This window comes from Lethenteron reissneri, chromosome 44 (genome assembly GCF_015708825.2).
Source record: "Lethenteron reissneri isolate LAM-NWPU_2019-01 chromosome 44, ASM1570882v1, whole genome shotgun sequence".
In the NCBI taxonomy this organism is placed as follows: domain Eukaryota; kingdom Metazoa; phylum Chordata; class Hyperoartia; order Petromyzontiformes; family Petromyzontidae; genus Lethenteron; species Lethenteron reissneri.
In genome coordinates, this window is record NC_083822.1 from 13,140,430 (window position 1) to 13,163,511 (window position 23,082).

At 50.0% G+C, this 23,082-nt stretch overlaps 1 protein-coding gene across 4 annotated transcripts in view; it reads right to left on the bottom strand.

Moving 5' to 3' along the window:
* The window catches only part of LOC133353581 (acyl-coenzyme A synthetase ACSM3, mitochondrial-like), a 33,206-nt gene extending 15,320 nt beyond the window's left edge, over positions 1–17,886 (bottom strand). For 2 of the 4 annotated variants that reach the window (XM_061569940.1, XM_061569939.1), the window contains exons 1-2: positions 5,065–5,166; positions 4,545–4,625 (exon numbers count right to left, since the gene is read on the bottom strand). In XM_061569940.1, coding sequence (XP_061425924.1) covers positions 4,545–4,625; positions 5,065–5,163 — 180 coding nt within the window. In that variant the 5' untranslated portion in view covers positions 5,164–5,166. Of the gene's footprint in view, positions 1–2,237; positions 2,353–4,544; positions 4,626–5,064; positions 5,167–17,839 lie in introns of those variants that run through there. The other 2 variants (XM_061569941.1, XM_061569942.1) reach the window with 2 other exon arrangements.
* Positions 17,887–23,082: the final 5,196 nt, after the last annotated feature.

Consider the following 23,082-nt stretch of genomic DNA (forward strand, 5'->3'; position numbering starts at 1 on the left):
GTCCACCAGGCAGAGATCGTGGTGGCTCTGATTGTGGTGGCTCTGATCGTGGTGGCTCTGATCGTGGTGGCTCTGAATGTGGTGGCTCTGATTGTGGTGGCTCTGAATGTGGTGGCTCTGAATGTGGTGGCTCTGAATGTGGTGGCTCTGAATGTGGTGGCTCTGATTGTGGTGGCTCTGATTGTGGCGGCTCTGATTGTGGTGGCTCTGATTGTGGTGGCTCTGATTGTGGTGGCTCTGTTTGTGGTGGCTCTGAATGTGGTGGCTCTGTTTGTGGTGGCTCTGTTTGTGGTGGCTCTGATTGTGGTGGCTCTGATTGTGGTGGCTCTGAATGTGGTGGCTCTGAATGTGGTGGCTCTGAATGTGGTGGCTCTGATTGTGGTGGCTCTGATTGTGGCGGCTCTGATTGTGGTGGCTCTGATTGTGGTGGCTCTGATTGTGGTGGCTCTGTTTGTGGTGGCTCTGAATGTGGTGGCTCTGTTTGTGGTGGCTCTGTTTGTGGTGGCTCTGATTGTGGTGGCTCTGATTGTGGTGGCTCTGATTGTGGTGGCTCTGAATGTGGTGGCTCTGAATGTGGTGGCTCTGATTGTGGTGGCTCTGATTGTGGTGGCTCTGATTGTGGTGGCTCTGAATGTGGTGCCTCTGATTGTGGTGGCTCTGATTGTGGTGGCTCTGATTGTGGTGGCTCTGAATGTGGTGGCTCTGAATGTGGTGGCTCTGATTGTGGTGGCTCTGATTGTGGTGGCTCTGATTGTGGTGGCTCTGATCGTGGTGGCTCTGATTGTGGTGGCTCTGAATGTGGTGGCTCTGATTGTGGTGGCTCTGATTGTGGTGGCTCTGAATGTGGTGGCTCTGATTGTGGTGGCTCTGAATGTGGTGGCTCTGATTGTGGTGGCTCTGAATGTGGTGGCTCTGAATGTGGCGGCTCTGTTTGTGGTGGCTCTGTTTGTGGTGGCTCTGATTGTGGTGGCTCTGATTGTGGTGGTTCTGTTTGTGGTGGCTCTGATTGTGGTGGCTCTGATTGTGGTGGCTCTGATTGTGGTGGCTCTGATTGTGGTGGCTCTGATTGTGGTGGCTCTGATTGTGGTGGCTCTGATTGTGGTGGCTCTGATTGTGGTGGCTCTGATTGTGAAGAGCGACCCCCACCGTCTCTGCTGATCCCTTCTGTGGAGTCGCTCTTCCTGAAACGACGTCAACCAAAGCGGTGGGGGGCGGCATTCCTAACGTCGCCACATCACCCCTTAATACTTGGTATCTATGATATTTCCTTTTTTGTAAATTACAGTTATATTAAAATACACATCTAATATATATATGAAAACAATTACCAGATAAAGGACATCTTTTAGAGTTATAAATGTTCTTACCCTCAGTACTGGGCTGACTGACTTCGCTTGCTGGCTTGGTGAAGGAATACAAAAACATACACACTCCTCACTCATTCTAGATTTGAAGCTTTCGTGACTGCAGGGATTCATACTCTTAGTTCTTTCTGTAAAGTCACGTAGGTAAAAAATGAAATTAAAATTAATAAAAAATGAAAACAATAAAATCACGACGTTTCGGAGGCAACACAAGCTTCCGTCTTCAGAAGCTTGTGTTGCCTCCGAAACGTCGTGATTTTATTGTTTTCATTTTTTATTAATTTTAATTTCACTTTTTACCTACGTGACTTTACCGAAAGAACTAAGAGTACTCCTCACTCACTCACACACACTCACACAAAGACAAAGATCCCCCGTATAGCCATAACAAACTGTCGGGAAAGTGCTGTTAGCGAGCACCTATGAAGGCCGGAACGGTACACGAGGGGGTGGGTGGCCAGCACCACGCCCGACTGCCTTTGTCTCCCTAGTGGCGATGTTTACTACACTGGTGCGATGTTTACACACCGCACAAGGTACACATTTGAGGCTGAGTCGACCTAGGGGAGGCCCGGGACCGGTTCAGATAATCGTCACCGGTGTTGGCCGTGAGCGGGAATCAAACCCGGGTCGCCAGGTTCATAGCGCAGCGTAGCACTAACCACTACACCGCCGCTCTAAACCCACGTTCATTCTAAACGTGGAGACCCGGCAAACACGTGGAGAGAGACACGCAAACTCCAACTAGGCATCGTCAGGGTCGGGATCGACCCCACGGCCTCCTGCACGCGAGGCGAGGGAGTGAACATCTCCAGCCACCTCGGCAGGAGCAGCGATCGCTGCCGCCTTTCTTGCCCGCTGATGTCGGCTCACCTCTCGTGTCAAGAGTCAATGCCTCGTCTGTGTGTCCCTTCACGACGCTCGCGGAGCAGCAGCGGCGGCAGCAGCAGCAGCAGCGGGGTGATGTTGGGAGGAGGCGACCTTTGCTCCCCGAGCGGGTCGCCTGCTGAATATTAACTCGCGCTGCCAGCCGCGCTGCCAGCCGGGCTCTGCCTGCCTGCCCTGCCTCTTTTGTCCTCACCCACAAAGGTTAAACCAACCTCGAGCAGTTTCTCAACGATCCTCTACAAAGACAAAGCTCCCCCGTGGATCATTTAACAGCATCTGTTGGGAGCAACAGATGCTGCTCGCGAGCGCCAATGAGGGGGCTGGTGGCCAGCACAACGCTCGGCCGCCTTTGTCTCACCAGTGGCGATGTTTACACACGACGCCAGGAGCTCATTTGAAGCTGAGTCGACATAGGGGAGGCCCAGGACCGGTTCAGATAATCGTCACTGGTGGTGGCCGTGAACGGGAATCGAACTCGTGTCGCCGGGTTCGTAGCGCAGCGTAGCGCTAACCACTGCACTACCGCTCCCCACACGCTACACGAAAGACAAAGATCCCCCGTATAGCCTGAACAGACTGTAGGGGCAAGTGCTGTTGGCGAGCACCTATGAAGGCCGGCACGGCACACGAGGGGGTGGGTGGCCAGCACCGCGCCCGGCCGCCTTTGTCTCCTTCGTGGCGATTACACACCGCACCAAATACTGATTTGAGGCCGAGTCGACCTAGGGGAGGTCCTGGACCGGGACCGGTTCAGATAATCGTCACTGGTGTTGGCTGTGAGCGGGAATCAAAGCTGGGCTCGGTGGGTTTGTAACGCAGTGCGCTAACCGCGACACCACCGCTCCCCACTCACACACAGACACGCACAGAGCCACAGACACACACAGACACGCACAGACACACACAGACACGCACAGACACACGTGCGACTTCACGTTTGGTAAAGCATCCATTAGCACCCCGCCTCCCTCGCTCAACCCACAATGTGCTGAGCGTTTGTATTTGTAGTGCGGCGTTGAACTTTCGAATGTGCCTGTCTTGTGTGCCTTCAGGGCGAACATGAAACACGTCGGCGAATGCTGCACGGATAAATAAATGGCTTGGCACGAAGTGCATTCCGAGTATTTGACTGCCGCTGTAGAGAATATTTGACTGCTGCTATACATTCCCAAGTGACGATAAGCCTAAATTTCGATGTAAAGCTTTCGTGACTGCAGGGATTCATATTCTTGGTTCTTTCGGTAAAGTTGCGTAGAAGGGAAATAATAAAGAATAAAAAATAAAGCAATAAAATAAAAATATCACGACGTTTCGGCCACAACGCAAGCAACCGTCCTCAGGTGAAGAAACAGAGCTGTCGGAAAGATTTAGGACGCTGTGGCCGAAACGTCGTGAGAATGTTATTTTATAATGTTTTATTATTTATTATTGTATTATTTCCCTTCTACGTGACTTTACCGAAAGAACCAATACGATAAGCGTCTTTCGTCGACCAGTCGTTTGTGATAGCCGAGCAGCTTCTGAAAAAGAGCCGCATAGCTCAGCGGGAGCCTGAGCTGGTAAAACATATACAGTTAATTAGGTGTAGGCGAATAGTTTCAATAGTTTATAGTTAAATAGACGAGGCACTGTAGCGTGTGACAGTGCCATGTGCTACAATGCTGTTGATTTAAAACTGTCGCTATTACGGTGGCGACGCAGACGATGATGATGTTTAGATGGTGTCCCCGAAGTCTCGGCGGAGCGAGGCAGAGCTCACTCAATGCCATTGACGACCCCACACACTCATGTCGGAATATGTATTGATACTGGAGGAGGAATCCGATGAGCCATGAATCACTTTGTCGCAGATGTTCAGTAGGGGCACGAGGTCAAAAAGTTACAACAAACAACACAACCAACAAGGCAGGAGTGCAAAGTGGAGATAAGGTAAAAAAAAATCACTAAAAATATAAAAACAAATAAAACACTTTTTATTTTACTAGGTAGAGCCCACTGAGCTATTAACGCATTTTTCAGAAGCGACCTGGCCACAAATGATAGCTCAACGAAGTTGCTTATCATGAGGACATTTATAGCAGCTTGATAATCTAAATAATCGAGACGCGTGTTTCTAAATGTGGAGGGAAAAATCGGAGGACCCGGAGAAAATAAAAAATCCACGCGAGCACGAGGAGAGAGACAGCAGACGTCAGGGTCGGCATGGAACCCACGTCCTCCTGCATTGCAGGTCACCCGATGCACCCGCCCCTTGCAACACACAGCGCGACTCGGACACCCGCGGTTACTCACCCCCTTGATGAATGCCCTCCAGTCGGGGTCAGTTTGCCTCTCTCGTGTTGTGCAATCGCTATCCACCCCGCCCGCGAGTCGCTGGCATATTCACGGTTCAGCACACGTACAGACACACATACACACACATACAGACACACACGTACAGACACACACGTACAGACACACGTACAGACACACATACACACATACAGACACGTACACACACATACAGACACACATACAGACACACATACAGACACACATACACACACACATACAGACACACGTACACACACACATACAGACACACATACAGACACACATACAGACACACATACAGACACACACACAGACACACATACAGACACACACACAGACACATACAGACACACATACAGACGAGAGTCATCATCATCACGATCCATGGGCAGAGAGCCCCCAGTCGGTGCCTACTGCAACATTTCGTCACTTGACTCAACTTCCCTGTGTATTGTCCCAATGTGCTCAAGTCGTGCTGCAACATCCTCCTGGTACCGACCTCTCGCGCCGTTTTTCTGAAGTCGTCGTCGTTGCTCCCGTCGTGTCGTGCCGTCGTCACGCCATGCCCTGTCGTCACGGCAAACGCAGCCTCCACCATGGAGCTCGCATTGGCATCGCCAGCCACAAACACCACTCTGGGCACGCAGAGTTCCACATCGATGCCGTGACACGAGCTCGTGCTACGGCATCGATGTGTCAGAACTCACGCCTGGCACGGGAACAACCGTGGAATCGCCCGTTTATTGATATGGATGCTTCCTACTATAATTGACATTCAACGTAAATATATACAAGGTCAAACTCCGTGACGACTTGCTTTGTCTCTCTCTCCCGTGCCGTTCTACTCATTAGCGAGTATTCGTGACCGCGATGGTGACTCCACTCTCCGTGCCTCGGGGCTCTGCGTCGGTGTGACACCGTGACTCAAGGTGACATTGACACAAACCCTCCCTGCGGCCCATCACTGTCTCCGATGTTCCTTCCACTTTTACCAAACCTCAGAGGTGGAATCTCTTGGGGCTCCCTCTGGTGGAGGAGGCTCCGGCAATTGCGCGGCTCAGAGCGAGAGAGACGGAGAAACACATTCCTTCTTTACCAACACATTCCTGCGGAGGGAGCTGGTAGGAACGTTGGGTTGCTCGGTCAATGGCCAGGGTCAACGGCGGCGTGGTGTATTCCGCAAATATGCCCGACTGTGAGGGCGGGCACAAGCCGGCGTGAGTAGATTAAACGTTGAGTTTTATAAGGGCACCACGGGGTGACCAGCCCCTCCCCTCCCACCCCCCACCCAGCCCCACCCTCCCCACCCAACCCCTCCCCACCCTCCCCACCCATCCCCCCTCCCCTCCCCACCCATCCCCTCCCCACCCTCCCCACCCAGCCCCTCCCCACCCTCCCCCTCCCCGCCCAGCCCCACCCTCCCCACCCAGCCCCTCCCCTCCCCACCCAGCCCCTCCCTGCACGACGGACACAATAATCCCCTGTGGGCTGGTGTAACCAGGAGGTTCCTACCAGTATCATTCATTCATTGCACCTACAGGCATGTGGGTGACCATGCAGACGATCCCAGCGGCGTGGTGACGACATTGTCAGCTCAGCGGGTGTGGTCATGGGCCAGGTGGGGTCCCAATATTTGATTTGTCTCGCACGGCTGAACATAGGTCTACAATAAAATGGGATCTTTTTGCCAGTATCAAAGTATGAAATAATAAAATAGGTTTCACCCTTTCTGGCAACAAAACAGGTGTTAAGATGTTCAAACACCAAATAGAAATATGTTGCAAGGAATCATGTTTGCATTAACCGCACGTACTTGTGGTGAACATGCAAAAACACGCTCTGATAATCATTATAATTAACAATGGCATTGTATTTGGAACTGATTGACCTGCAGCAGAGACAGCAGCCTTCTCTATGGCCGAGTCTCGCCAGCAGTGGCAGGACAGAGAACAACGCCAAGAGGCGGACAGTGCAAGTACAATGCACGATCGGGGCATTCATAGCTCGGAGCGAGCAGCTACAACATGGGACATTTTTTTTACTAGCATCACAGTATAAGAAAATATCTCAACACCTGTTTTAATTGCCAGAAAGGGTAAAATCTATTCTTAATTTTCATCGGGTTAGTATCAGCGCGGCCTCCTCTTGTCTCATCACAACATTGCATACGTGTTGTTGTTGTTTACAACTGTCGTCGAAAACAAACCTCATGGCGGTTGTCAAAGGGGGCCCCAGGGAGGGGGGGGGGGCAAGGCGCCCCCTGCCTGCCCCCCACGCTCGCTACGCTACTGGACCACGACACAACGGGGCAGCAGCAGCTGCTGTTGCTGTTGCTGCTGCCCTTTCCCCCGCACCTTCGATTATCACGGTTGGCTACGTACGGTGCAAAAGAAGTTCAACCTACGGCGCATACATACAGCGTACTTCACAATAAATACAAACAATTCAAGCCGGAGAACGTCGCGTAGTGTACAATAGAGGAAGGTCGAAGACACGCATCGGTGACATTGACACACCCGAGGTCAAGCTCGGCCACTGACCTCTGCTTAAAAACACAACACTGTCAAATTAATTGCCGTGTTGAACAAATTCCTAATTGGCCATGCAAAGCAGAGATGACCTCTGCTCCTCCCGGAATCGTTTATTGTGTGGGGGGAGTGGCGTAACTAGTGCAAGGTAAGACAACACCACACCCTGAGAACGGGCCCCTCCACCCGTATTTATTTGAATGCCATCCATGTGCGGTGACTCTATTTATCTGCATCTCATCGCGTGCTCATGAGGAAAAAACCCCGTCCGTTTCTGGGAATGCGACTTCTTGACAGCGGGCAGTCGTCACGACACCGCGAGGGGTTTGTGCGCTCCGCTGGTGGTGGTCTGGCGTTGGCCGTGACAGCCGTGCGTCAGGGGGCTTTTTGACCGCACGTCACTGCATGGGGCTCAGCTGCCTATCTCAACTGGGGGGGGCTATGCAAGATTCGACTGTGCCCCCCCCCCCCTCCTTTCTCCCGACTCACTTTTATTGAAATAGCTCCGGCGGATGGTTTTTATCCCCGTATACAAAACTGTGTAGGCTATAACTTGGCCCTTCCCCCCTCTCCAACCATTATATATACGGAGTGGTAGCTCTTGCAATCTCTCATTTACTTGATACAGCTGTCGTGGCTGTGACGGTTCCACCTGAAGACGGAAGCTTGTGTTGCCTCCGAAACGTCGTGATTTTTATTTTATTTTACTTTTATTAATTTTAATGTTTTACCTACGTGACTTAACCGAAAAAACCTAAGAATATAACTAGACATAGTATTCTTTATACCACCTGAAGACGATTGCTTGTGTGGCGATCGAAACGTCTTGATCTATTATTTTTTCTACCTACGTGACTTTACCAAAATAACCAAAATGCATGGATTCCTGCAGTCACGAAAGCTTCAAATCAATATTATATTATTTTAGTTGCATCTTGTATTGGGTTCAGAGGATTGAAAGGTTACAATAGTCACGATTAAGTTATAGTGCGTCTTGCTTTGATGCGCATGTCAGCCACAAATCAAACCTGGTGTTCAGTAACAAACACCAGCAGTAGCACTACTATATTTCACGCTCGGCATTTTTCGGAAATATAATTTTTTTTAATGTCACAATGTTTTTTTTGCATTTGTGGTAAATTGTTGGAATATTTTTTGGTTGAATCTTTTTTTCTCAACATTGATTTATTCTTGTTTCATCTGTTCATCCCCATGCCCCCTTTGTGGCGCACTGGGCCCCAATGCGTCACGTTACGCTGCCACACGCACCACCACCACGCACCACCACCACCACGCACCACCACCACCACGCACCACCACCACCACGCACCACCACCACCATGCACCACCACCACGCACAGCCCCCATCGCAGTCGCGCGTCCTCTCACCTCGTTACGGTGGCGCAAGTGGATCGCGGCACTGCGCCTCGAGCCTTGGCCCACCTGAGTTGGAGCCTTGGCCCACCTGAGTTGGAGCCTTGTCCCACCTGAGTTGGAGCCTTGTCCCACTTGAGTTGGAGCCTTGGCCCACCTGAGTTGGAGCCTTGTCCCACCTGAGTTGGAGCCTTGTCCCACCTGAGTTGGAGCCTTGTCCCACCTGAGTTGGAGCCTTGTCCCACCTGAGTTGGATCCTTGGCCCACCTGAGTTGGAGCCTTGTCCCACCTGAGTTGGAGCCTTGTCCCACCTGAGTTGGAGCCTTGTCCCACCTGAGTTGGATCCTTGGCCCACCTGAGTTGGAGCCTTGTCCCACCTGAGTTGGAGCCTTGTCCCACCTGAGTTGGAGCCTTGTCCCACCTGAGTTGGAGCCTTGTCCCACCTGAGTTGGAGCCTTGTCCCACCTGAGTTGGAGCCTTGTCCCACCTGAGTTGGAGCCTTGTCCCACCTGAGTTGGAGCCTTGTCCCACCTGAGTTGGAGCCTTGTCCCACCTGAGTTGGAGCCTTGTCCCACCTGAGTTGGAGCCTTGTCCCACCTGAGTTGGAGCCTTGTCCCACCTGAGTTGGAGCCTTGTCCCACCTGAGTTGGATTCACGGCATTGGCTTAACGTCAGCGGCGGGTGTTGTCTGATCCGTCCTCAGAGGGGGTCATGACATCTTCACCAACTCCGACTGACCAAGAAGGCTAAAGTATGGTCAACAACCCCGGCGCCTGGCAGGTTATGGCCCGGCCTTCATCCAGTCGTGGATTAACAAGGCCTGGACATTATTATTATTATTATTGATCACATAGTTACCTATTCTTGGTTCTTTCGGTAAAGTCACGTGGAAAAGAAATAATAAAATAATAAAAATTAAACACTACAATTGTTGCAATCGAAACGTCGTGATAATTGTTTTCCCTTCTACGTGACTTTACCGAAAGAACCAAGAATATGAATCCCTGCAGTCACGAAAGCTTTAAATCGAAACATATTTACCAATTATAATCTTAAATTTGGAATCAGAATCTGTATTTTGATTGCAGCAGGAATCCGATGAGCTATGACGCTCTTTTGCACTGATGTCTATAGGGGCGGGCCAGCGAGTTACATCAACAAAGCAATACAACAAACATCGATGCAATGTAAGAGCAAGATATAGAAAAGGTAAATAAAGAAATACAACTAAAGTATAGAAATAAATATAACTAAAGTACTAAAGTATAGAAAGGACAGAATTTCTTGCCGATGTGTCAATACCAAATGCAAGCTTGTGGCAAGGCAACACAACAACAGGAGCAGTCCCAGACCACACGGAGACAACAATACAGTGCCTCAATTACACTGCGCATTGCATTTGAACCTATTCGTATGGTTACGTAGTCTTGTATTTACGTAGTATTATGGTTATGTATTGCCGTGTTTTGATGCAGTATGATAGTGGTGTAGTAGTACAGGTAGTCCCCGAGTTACGATGCTCCGACTTACGATATTTTCGACTTACGACGGAGTCGTCGTAACGCATCTCCATCGTAAGTCGAGGACTACCTGTGTTTTGATGGCAATTCTAGATTTGAAGCTTTCGTAACTGCAAGGATTCATACTCTTAGGTTTTTTCGGTAAAGTCACGTAGGTAAAAAATAAAATTAAAAGTTAATAAAAGTAATAATGGAAATAAAATAAAATAACAAACCACGACGTTACGGAGGCAACACAAGTCTCCGTCATCAGGTGGGACCGTCACAGCTAAAATTGATGCAGTAATTTTAGCTGTGACGGTCCCACCTGATGACGGAGACTTGTGTTGCCTCCGAAACGTCGTGATTTGTTATTTTATGATGGAAAGTTTAACACGGGGGCACAGATGCATTACCGTGTTCGTACACGAGGGGCCCCTCTGAGCCGGTGACCAGCGAGGGACCTCCGACTTTTACTTTCACTGCAACCCGTCACGTGGTGTCAGACGTCGTCACGTGGTGTGAGACATGGTCACGTGGTGTCAGACGTTGTCACGTGGTGTCAGACGTCGTCACGTGGTGGCAGACGTCGTCACGTGGTGGCAGACGTCGTCACGTGGTGTCCGACGTCGTCACGTGGCGGCAGACATCGTCACGACATCGTCACGTGGTGTCAGACATCGTCAGGGACATCTTCGCCTGAATCCCAGCGAGAATTTGAGGCCTAAGGCACCTCAAATAAGCAATTGCTTCGTTATTAAATGATAACCAATATTGAATGTTATCATTGTGCGATGGCTAAAACGACTCATACACGTCGTTGTTGTTGAGGTGCTTTTTGATAAAATCCAAACTAACAACGCAATTCGTGTGAAGAGGAAAGTGTCGCTTAGTGGGACGGCTCCCTTCAGCGAGGGTCCTGAATGTGGATGTTTGGCCAGCCCCTTCTTGGAGAAGCCCTGCGTACACGGAGACAACGTCTCACAGTGCCACTCGGACAGGTTCACAAACCTCACTTGCTGTAGCACTGCAAACCTTCTGGCCACCTTACAATCCAGCGGGATTTGGCGGTTTCTCAGATCTATGCTTGATCCATTAACACTTGCCTCAAATGTATAGACATGGGGTAGCTAATTATATATTAACAAATCAACTTCATCGGCAAAGCATTCCATCTGTAATCTCTAAAAAGCTTTTATTTTATTTTATTATACAGCTCTTTTTCAGAAGTGACCTGGCCACAAATGATAGCTCAACGAAGTGGCCCATGACGTGTAAATTTACAGTAGCAGCCAAATAATCTCGACGCGTGTTTCTAAATGTGGAGGGAAAAACCAGAGGACCCCGAGAAAAATCCACGCGACCACTGGGAGAGAGAGACACGCAAACTCGACATACAGCAGCAGGCATCGCCAGGGTCGAGATCGAGCCCACGCCCTCCTGTGTACCAGGCGAGGTAGTCAACATCTGGCCACCACGCGCATGGGATTCAAGCTCTGAATCTCAGGCGCGCGACACCGCTGAACAATAACAATTTTACAGAAAACAGGATTTTCCTAACCACAGAAATACATTTTATTGAGCAGCACATCATCATCATCATTCCTTGCCATCAACCATTATGCTGACGTTACCCCTTTTGTATTAGACATTAAAATTACAAGTGTATGAATTTCTCTTTACATTTATAGGATCAGTTATTCTCATGACGAACGTTTGTGTATCTACGTAACTTCGGTTAAATGCGTTGTAATTATCTGTAAATAGCAGTCTTCGGTGGACCAGAGCCATTTAAAACCACTCACAGGGCCATTGGTTGTGCTTCCTCTGAGACCAAAGATAAACATTATTATCAGCAATTTGGACGTTAATTTGTTTAAATATGCAGTTTACGTACTCTTAAAAATAAAAACATATTTCAAATCACTTTTTTTTAAATGCCTTTGACAAATCGTTGGGCACAAAATGTTGCTGGAAAATGCAACACTTAGGAATTAAACTCCAAAAACAACTTGAGTCTTTTTCTCTTCGACACAAACCCGCCCAGGGAAATACAAAAACAATCATTCTGAACCATAGCCCACGAGTCATGAGTGTGATGATTTCAACTTGAGCACTCTGGCCCGGCAGTCGAACGAAGGAAGCACGGAGACCCGTTTGTGTGTGCCATGCGTGCGTGTCTCGGCGTAGAACTCACTACCTCTGATCAGGGGATTGCCGCCAGAGTTGAGATCCATAGCGATGGAATGGGGAAGAGAACGGACGGTGCATTTAATTGAGTTATTTTCATTTATCATTATTGTTTTTTTATTATTCTTATTTTACCTACGTGACTTTACCGAAAAAACCTAAGAGTATGCTTTGTCAGTGTACTGCTGCACTTGTTTGGCGTGGCACTGACCAACGTGGTGACGATACGGATGGCTGCAACAGAAGACGCCAGTTAATAATCACTGAAGCGATACGGGGGAGATGTTGGTGGTATCTCCTGATACGTGTGGGTTGTCTCGAATATCCCGGGCTCCTCCCCACGTGACCGAACGATCAGCAATGATCATCACATCGACATCACATTCACTCCCTCTATTCAAGACCAAACCAGGGGATTTCTCCATAACTCTGGATGCTGCCTGATGATGCTGCTTGTTGTAATTACCGCTGGAAACGTCACGGCACACGAACTGTAAATGTTGTTGTGGGGTTGCTCTCCAACACACAGCCGCTTAGTGCTGGACTCGTCACGAATTGGCACGTTTTGTTTACGTGACAACATCACCAATTGACTGTGGTCGGGTGGTAGTGGGTTTAACGACACATTTGTATTTACACGATTTAACAAAAAACTATATTATGGATAATATTGGTCGTGAAAGCTTACACCGTGGTAAATTGATAAGCAATGATGTTGGCCAAGCCACCCAATGCAGGATCCTCTTGAAAAAAAAACCCAGACTCAATGAGGCATTGCCGGGTCAACGATTTAAATTTCTCATCACCCCTTTAACCGATCTCACGTTATAAAATCAGTCTCCTTGTCCTGGTGAGGGTCGTGGCAGCAGCGTGTTGAGTAGGACGGTCCACACCTCCATTTCTCTGGCGACAGACTCCAGCACTACTACACTATAAACTACACTATACACTAAACTACTACACTATACACTACTATACACTACTATACACTACTATACACTACACCAGGGGTCGGCAACCAAAATAACAAGAAGAGCCATTTCTTTCCAATTCGGTACAAAATTCAGTATTTCAAGAGCCGCAATGCATCTGAGTACATACTGTACATACGTACATATCGTCAAGAAGCAGCCCGTAAAGAGCCGCATGCGGCTTCGGAGCCGTAGGTTGCCGACCCCTGCACTACACTATACACAGCCGAGCGACATCGTCCCGCCAGCGTGCCCCGGGCCAGCCCCGGGGCCCGAACCACCTCAACGTGGTCACCCGAATAGTTTACGCAAGTGATCCGTCAGTCAGTATCGACTGCAGTGCTACTCACTTTGCAGGCAAGCAAGTGAGTAAATACGCTCGAGTTTTCTAGCCGATTCCACCAGGATTGTTGATGTGTGTGTGTGTCCGTGTGCATGCAATGCTGTTGCTTCAAGTCCCCACGCGTTGCCTTTGAAAGTTTCCACACCGATCGCTGCAACTTTAAGTGACATTTCCCAGAAAGCCCTGTTTCCGGCAATAATTAGTACTTAGCTATTTATCAAATAATGAGTATTTAGCTATTTATCAAAGCCGCCTCCCAGAAAAGTCGTGGTCGTTGCACGAGAGCTTGTCGCTAAAAATAAATGTAAAAAGAAAAAAACATTTGCGATTCTTAAAACTCCTAAAAATGCTTTCTACAAGTTGCGACCACGAGCACCCCCCTGGGATTCTAAAACAACCCGGCTAAGATGTTATAATGTTAGAATCCCAGGGGATGCTTGTAAATCAGCAACATTTCTGGTCATATTCCGGGTCGTGCTCTCCGCGCGTACAAACTTGCCGAACACGTGGTGCGAGCGAGTGGATGGACGCTTGTTCACATCACAAATAGCGGAGCAAAGTCTATCTGTCCGCGGCCATGTGTAGCATCACACACACTCACAAAACATGCTTGTCTAACGATGCTTGCCTAACGAGTGAGCGTTCGTTTCTAGGCCTCGCAACGGACAGCGGACGATGTCGCGGCGAGGACATTCAGCTGCGAGGAATGTTGAACGTCGCGGACATTTCAATGTCTCGGAGTCATTGTGGTTAACCGCGAAGCTCTAATGAGGACTTCTTTCAAATGTCGGCTACCAGTGTGAAAGTGGGTAATTCTACTCTGCCCTGGGGAAAGTTACGGAGGTCAAGAACTGCCTAAATTAGCAATATTCCAGAGGTACCTGTAAAACTGGTGCCCAAAGCATACATCGTTAATGGAATTATCATTATTCTCACTCCTTACGGCAAAAAGGGGAACATTTGTTTTCTGATTCGCTTTGACAGAATTTCTGTTTTTCATCCGTGGTTTATTATGCGCTGTTCGTGGAAGTTAAATGACACTGTGAAAATGGGTTTTGTTTAAAGGGTATTTGCGTGACATCTCGCTTCCAAGTGTTTGCATTTAGAGGCTTTCAATTCCACTGTGGATGGAGTGTGGGGAGAGATCCACGTGGAGAGGCTTGGCGTGACACGCCGCTCTTTCGTTTGACCGCTAACCCTAACCCAGTAGTTACGAATTGCTCATTATTCTCTTTAACTGGCAGCCAGTGGGGTTATTTTGAATGAAAATAAGTTTTAAAATGTCCAGGCATACCCCGGTTTACATCCAGGATGCGTTCCTGAAAACCAGAACGTGAATCAAAAGTGTTTAAATAGAAGCAGAGAGATGGTGTGGTACAGAACCTACTACTACAAGTAATACCTACACCACGAGTATATACAGCAGTACTATTACTACTACCATCTCTAGTAGTATATACTAAATTTCGATTTAAAGCTTTCGTGACTGCAGGGATTCATCTTCTTGGTTCTTTCGGAAAAGTCACGCAGAAGGGAAGTAATAAAATAATAAAAACAAAACATAAAAAAATTATGTTTTATTTTTATTCTTTTATTACTTCCCTTCTACGTGACTTTACCGAAAGAACCAAGAAGATAGTATATACTAGTATATACTATTACTAATAGTACAGTATTACTACTAGCACTTCTAATACGACGACTAGAGATGGGATGGTGGATCGTACCGTGGTACAGAACCTATTATTACTACTAGTGGGTACTAGTGGGTACTACTACTATCAGTAGTAGGTACTAGTAGTAGTACTTCTACTAGAAATGGGATAGTGGATCGTACCGTGGTACAGAACCTAAACAGAATGCACAGTAACCCATTGCGCATCAATTACTGCACAACCATCGGCGTGAACAGTAAGTGCACATTGTTGACGTATCAAGATGCATGACCTTGCCTATTGTATACAAACAACAACAGCAGTCGGGCTAGAGGCGGTAGACAGTCGTGGACGTTCACGCTCGGGCGCCGTCTGGAGCCTCAATGTTCGCCGTGCAACGTCACAACAACGTTGAGTCTTGGTGCTAAATTTCGTCGATCTCGAGTACACACCAGTGAGCCCCTTGTCAGTGTCTACCTTATCGCAGAACAATTCAGACCGTACTGGTCACCCCGTGCCCTTATAAATCTCAACGTTCATCCCACAAAGTCCCATCACAAGGGAGGAACACACACAAATAGACAACATTGTTTTGCTCGTATTGAAACGTCTGTACGCCGTAAGGACCTTTAAACTAAATTTCCCTGTACAAGAATACGGGGTAAACCGTGTGGGTTGGCAGCTATGCGAGTACGTTATGGCGAGGTACCAACAAAGTACGTGAACGGGACTGGGTCTCAACAGGTAGCGATGTTGTCAATGGACACGTGTTGCTTCGAGGAGGGGTATTATTACTGCATCAGGCCTTGACCCGGCGGGTGGCCGACGTGGAATTAAGAAAAACGGTCGCGTCAAAGACGACGACGAAGACGACGACGACCACATGGTGATGCAGGCAGTGGTGGGAAGGAGCATGGCACTGCGTGCACACACGTGGATCGGATGGATAACAACAGGACAATTACAGAGTGTGATGATGTTGTTGTTGTTCGGAAAAATGGAAGAAACGGGAAAGGGAGGAAGACCCTAACAGAGAATGGTTTGACGACGACATCAGACGAGGTGGCCACTATTTGCGCGACAAGACAGAGAGAAAAGTGGAATCAAATAACGAAATGTGCAGTGGACCACCTACGGGGCTATCTGGCCATGGATCGTGACGATGATGAAGTCCAGCACGTTCTTGTGAAATTGCGTAAACCGATGGTGTTTTCCGCAGTACCGCGCCGCCGCCTTTTGATGTTGACACCGCGAAATCAGAAAACACAGCCAGAGGGAGAAAAAAACATCCACGGTTTACCGCTCCGCAAAATCACATCAACGCTACCCCACATTGCGAATTTCTACTGTGAGAAATATTCCACGTTCAAATATGCGCCACATACCTCATCCGTGAATCATTCGACCTTGACACCATCTGAGCCGGGTGAACTACATCGCTTCCTATAAGCGTTAAGCAGCAGCTGCTGATAAATTGCACGATGTGTGTTGTGTTTCCTTTAAATGTCTGACGTTCGCTTGACCAGGAATTCCAAACCTGCGGCTCTGGCCTTCTTGTGGGGGAGCGAGGGGGTGGGGGCGAGGGGGTGGGGGCGAGGGGGGGGGGAGAAGGGGGCGCCGCTGGGCGCTCCGTCGGTGCTCCGCGCCTCCCGCAGTGGCCTCCTCCGCGCTGCCAACGTAGCACGCTCCATGGGCCCTGCCTCATCCCTGTGGGCCCTGCCTGGTCTCTGTGGGCCCTGCCTCATCCCTGTGGGCCCTGCCTCATCCCTGTGGGCCCTGCCTCCTCCCTGTGGGCCCTGCCTGGTCCCTGTGGGCCCTGCCTGGTCCCTGTGGGCCCTGCCTCCTCCCTGTGGGCCCTGCCTGGTCCCTGTGGGCCCTGCCTCCTCCCTGTGGGCACTGCCTGGTCCCTGTGGGCCCTGCCTAGTCCCTGTGGGCCCTGCCTCCTCCCTGTGGGCCCTGCCTCCTCCCTGTGGGCCCTGCCTAGTCCCTGTGGGCCCTGCCTCCTCCCTGTGGGCCCTGCCTGGTCCCTGTGGGCCCTGCCTGGTCCCTGTGGGCCTTGTCTCGTCCCACTGCGCTCCGTGGGCCCTGCTGTAGCAAACACACTCCAACACCCTTCCTTAACGACTTCTTTTTTCTCTCATAAACAGCTGCGAGGGTGACCCAACTCGCCTGCGTGATTTGTGATGTCGAGATGAAATTCGTGAAGAAAAGTTTTCTAATTGACAGCATTCGTCACCCAGGCGGGCAGCACTTGGCCATGTTCGGGCTAATGGCCCAAGGCCAAGTCAATGGTGGCATTTGGTGGCAGGTAGGAATATCCAGTGGTTATTAAAAAAAAAAAAATGTGATAATCATTAATATTTGTCAGACGAATTTTATCTGTAGATGCCAATTCGCCATATCACCATAAAATACAAATTGTCTCAATAAGTTCCCATGTAGTCATCATAATCACCACCACCACCAACATCATCATCCTTGATTGAAGGTCTCCCCGCACCATCGCCCATGGCCTTACGATGCCACAATTCGTCTCGTCCCTGCTCAGCAGGACCTGACCTGGACACCGTTCCGTCCGTTGGACGCCGATCCACCAGGGGAGCTCGTCCCTCCATCAGCTCTCGTCCCTGCGTTCGCCCTCTTCTGTCCGAGCCAGTTTTTATTAAAGTCAACACGACGCATGAACCTTGTGTGTGTGTGTGTAAAACACGCACGTGCATGCGCTGTACTTGAATTTCCCAGCGTCCGTGGCAGCTTAGAAGTAGAAAACCATCGCGAGGGCTGTCCCGGGACCACAGCGGGCTGAGCGGTCCTGGGACCACAGGGGGTGGTGGAGGGGGGTGGTGGAGGGGGGTGGGGGGGGGTGATGGAGGGGGTGGTGGAAGGGGGTGGTGGAAGGGGGTGGTGGAGGGGGGTGGTGGGGGGGGTGGAGGGGGGTGGTGGAGGGGAGTGATGGAGGGGGGTGGTGGGGGGGGTGGTGGGGGGGTGGTGGGGGGGTGGTGGAGGGGGTGGTGGAGGGGGGTGGGGGGGTGGTGGAGGGGGTGGTGGAGGGGGGTGGTGGAGGGGGGTGGTGGAGGGGGGTGGTGGGGGGGGTGGTGGGGGGGGGTGGAGGGGGGGTGGCAGCGTTAAGCGACGCATAGAAGACGCCCAGTCGGCCACAAAGGAGGAGGGGGGGGGGCGAATCAAGAGATAAATTCAGATTTTTTTAAATGTTTTATTAATTAGAAATTACCTGCGGTCTGCTACCGTGGACCACGCCAGATGAATCGCGCGTTTGGCAGCAGAAAGTTGCGCGATCCACCCCCTCTGAGCAAACCCCAGACCCATGGGGGCCCGGCATGAAGGCAAGAGGCGCGGTGACTTAATTGTGAGTATCGTCACCATTACATCGCGTTCATCACTCTCACTGAGAGACGGTCTTCCTCTAGCCCCAGTACACGGTGCCACTACAATAACATGATTATATAGTTACAGGCTGCGTATTATTATATAATATACGGGGTTACAAAAAAACCGTCCGTAGCTATTTCACTAAAAGTGAGTCTGGAGAAAGGAGGGGGGTGGGGTACAGTCGGATCTTGCATAGTGGAGGGAGCTCGAGGGCCCAGCCTCGCGTCTGTGTGTCTCGGCTCCAGTGCCCCCTCTCCCCGTGGGCCCGTCCTGCCCGCGGGGAGAGGGGGGCACAGCAGCGGTGGACGTCCAAGTCGCCGGCCTCTGGACGTGGCCCCGGAGGGAGTCTGCCGGCTCCGCTGATGCAGATCAGGGGGCTCTTACTCGCCTGACTGGAGAGAGCCCCCGGGCGAGGCCGGGTAGTGGGGGGGGGTAATGACCGTGAGAATAACGTGAGAATAACGCACCGATAAAGTGTGGCGAGACACGAGGTCTGACTCCTGCTGCTGCTGCCGCTCCGCACTCCACGCAGAGTGAGATGGCGAGACGGAGAGCCGCGGGTACCCCGACACCCGGCACCGCTCAGCAAAGTCATGCCAGGCGCGTGCCGCGCTATAACGGGAGGCGCGGTGTAACGGGGGGGGCAGGGGCGGCGTTATAACGGAGGTCGCGCATTCCGCGTTGTGCGAGACGCGTTCCGCGTTGTGCGAGACGCGTTCCCCCGGACGGGAAGAGTCGCAGCACGAACGGCAGCGCCACGCGTCACGGTGAGCGACTCTGCGTGCACGGCTCTGCCCAGCGGGGCCGCACGCTGGGTGGACGAGGCGTGGGTGGTGGCGTCGGTGGCCGTGAAGGCTGCAGATTGCCTGCCCCCCCCAACCCCCCGAGATCCCCGCACGCGGCTCAGCAGCGAGCTGCCACGTCCATGCTCACGCTCGTGATGGCGCACCGGTCCGTGTGTGCGCGCGCGCGTCATTATTATTATTATTATTTTGCAAGGCCAATTGCCGCGGGCTATCTCATTACACGGCTTTAGTATGAAAGTTAATTATTAACCAAGTATATACGCTTCGTGCGTTGGGAGGGTGTTGTTGTTTTGTTGGAGCTGCGGCTATTGAAATGTTCATTAAACGGCCACGTTAACCCGTAACAAGTCGGGGGTACAGGTGCCGCGTGGCTTTTGACAGAGACCCGCGTTGTTAAAGTTACGGCTTAAACGGAGGGCAGGAATGTAGCGGCGCGTGTGTCGGTGGACTTCCTTCGATGGCGCCCGAGTCGCTGCGGTGTGCTGGGTGCGCCTTGTAAAACGGGCTGTGAATGTCTAAAACTCAATAAAGTCAAAGGACGTGGAGCCTACATCGAAGGCGTAGTCGACATCGGAGCGGAGTCTACATCGGTGAGGGATTTGCCTTAGAAATGGGCCGCTCGCAACCACTCCGGGCAGAAGCCTCTCCACGAGAGGGGGTCGCTCTAGAGGGCCACTCCAGAGGCTACTTTGGCCTACTCTTCCCCACTGGCCATATATATGACCATATATATTTGTTACATATCAGATATTATTCGAGAACAACTGAAACGCAATACATACAGTATATTTAATGAAAAATAACATTTAAATGTCTCACTGATATTTGCCGTATTGCTGCATTTAGTATGTTGTATTGATATAAGATTTTTTTTTTAAAGAGTCATCTGTTTATTTCAAGATTTCTTCTACATCTCCAGGACACCACGGTGGCGAGATGTCAACTACCTCGCCTGGTGTGCGGGAGGTCGCGTGGATTCTCTCCTCCGTGTTAACCCTCCGCATTTAGAACCAACGTGCGTAGAAGAGCATTTGCCTGTTGTGGATGTCCACACGATGATGATGATGGCCCCTTCGTCTTTGAGCTATCATTTGTGATGTCCAGGTCGCTTCTGAAAATGAGCTAATAGCTCAGTGGGCCTTACCTGGTCAAATAAAAATAAATGTTGAGTAGGAGTTGAGTAGTTTAGTTGTACCACTTAACAATAACCACTCTCAGAGGGGTATTGATGGACAGCGCTTGCAATAAAAGTGTCTCTTCCGCGAACCGCCTCGAAGATGCTTCGTCTAATGCGGCTAAACGCAGGATGCAATAAAATAATGTGCTTCTCACGCTAATGTCGTGCCAGAGCCTGATGGGAAAAACACACTCCAGCGTTTAACTGCCCGCGCGGCCTGACCTACAGGGGTTATTTTATGTTTAACAGCTGCGTTACCAAGCATCGCGGTGTAGAACACGCACTGCCAAGCGGGGAAATGTTCACAATAATACCTGTGGTGCACATTACCATTCTCACACAGTTGCTCATCTGGCATGCAGTCTCGATGCTTGATCATCAGAATCTGTAATTAGACTGCAGCCGCAGGAGGAGGAATCCGATGAGCTATGAAGCTCTTGATCACAGATGTGCAGTCGGAGCGTGTGGTCAGCAAGTGACAACAACAACAACAAACACCAACGATAGGCGTGTGGAGCATAAGAAAGGCAAGCGAGTCACTAAACATGAATTAATAAAATAAGTCAAGAATCACAAGTACAGATTGTATAAGTACATACATTCCTGGTGAATTGTCAACACTGAATGCAAGCCTGGGCAAGGCAGCAAAACGACAACAACAACAACAACAATAGTTCCAGACCACACCGAGACAACATCATACAGCAGTCCCTCAATTTAACGGCACGTGAACATTTCCCGATCGATACCGCACGGGTAAGGGTCAACGCGTCTGCTCCTTCCCACCGCCTCGCGCTGTCGAATAACGCCGCGGGTCTGACCCACGGCGTGGCAGCGAGGGGCCCAGATGAGAGAGAAAGGTACTTACTCTTAGTTCTTTCGGTAAAGTCACGTAGGTAAAAAATTAAATTAAAATTAATAAAAAAATAAAAACAATAAATTCACGACGTTTCGGAGGCAACACAAGCTTTCGTATTCAGGTGAAACTGTCACAGCAAAACAATCTATCACCTGAAGACGGAAGCTTGTGTTGCCTCCGAAACGTCGTGATTGTATTGTTTTTATTTTTTATACATTTTAATTTCATGTTTTACCTACGTGACTTTACAGAAAGAACTAAGAGTATGAATCCTTGCAGTCACGAAAGCTTCAAATCGAGAGTGGAAGGGCTGGCTCGCTCTCACTTCGCCGGTTCAGTCACCCGGTCTGGCCGCGGGAGGGAATGAGCGAGCTTCTTGAACTCCCCACCGTCCACGTCCATCCGGCGGTTACAAATGGGTTGACCGCAGTGGGCTAAAGACGTGCGGGCCGGTGTGGAAGATTAGGCCAAAAACACCCTCCACAGGGGGCTCTCAAGAGATCGCCTCCGGAGCTGTTTCGCGTGGTGCAAAGCCACAGCAGGGATCCACCTCTACATGTTAACGTCAAATCGACCGCCTCCAACTCAGAGGAGCAAACCAGAGAACTGATTCTGCTGCCGCTGCTGCTGCGGTAGCTTTTATACGTTGCCAGATCTCTTCTCCGTAGTGGCAAATAATAATCTAAACTGTCCACAAGTGCCTTTATTCCGTGTTTTTTATTTTAAATAAATTCTAAGTGTGTACGGGGACCCCTCTACTTACGAACGAGTGAGGTTCTCGAGGTCTGTTTGTAAGTCGATTTGTTCGCGAGTCGAACTTTACTCCTGTCCATTCCAAACACGTGGTACGGCGTGTACACTAAACACGGGGAATGGCTTTAAAAGTTGTATAATCTCCTGTAGATGTAGATACCACTGGTTCTTCATGTTCTGCAGATGCAGATACCACTGGTTCTCCATGTTGCAGACAGGTTTGTTCGTATCTATGAAAGTTCGTATTTCGAATGTTCGTCAGCAGATGAGTCTCTGTACTCATACGAGTGCGCCGATTGTCACAGATACCACGTGTGCATTTGTGAGTACATTGCACTGTTTACCAAGACATACAGTACTGTGTTTTTTCACCAGCTAAAGCCCACTGGGGCTATATGATAGCTGTTTTTCAGTAGCGACCTGGCCACAAATGATAGCTTAACGAAGTGGCTTATCATCATGTGGAAATGTATCGCTGCCAAACACTCTAAACGCGTGATGTCGATTCTAAATGGGGAGAGGAAAACCGGAGGACCCGCAGAAAAAAACCACGCGACCACGGGGAGAGAGACACGCAAACTCCAAACATACAGGAAGCATCAGGGTCGGGATCGAACCCACGCCCTCCTGTATACCAAGCGAGGCAGTTAACGTCTCACCACCGTGTCACCGATGCCACTGCAGACCGAAGCACTCACCCCTGGCAATCTGAGGTCGCACAGTTGCATGTGCGGGGTTGTTGTTACAACAGGAAAAGTTCCATTCACACCTCCCTGTCGTGCTGCTGTTAACAAGCGCGCGCAATTTAATTTTGTTTACCCTCGTTTGACCTTTTCAAGAAAAAAAAAGAAAAAAATACCCGCACGTTTTACAACAATTCCCAAAACTACTGCACCGCTACTAGCCATAGCCGCCATAAACAAGGCCAATAAACCGTAACCCTGAACGATATAACTCATAAAAACGATATAA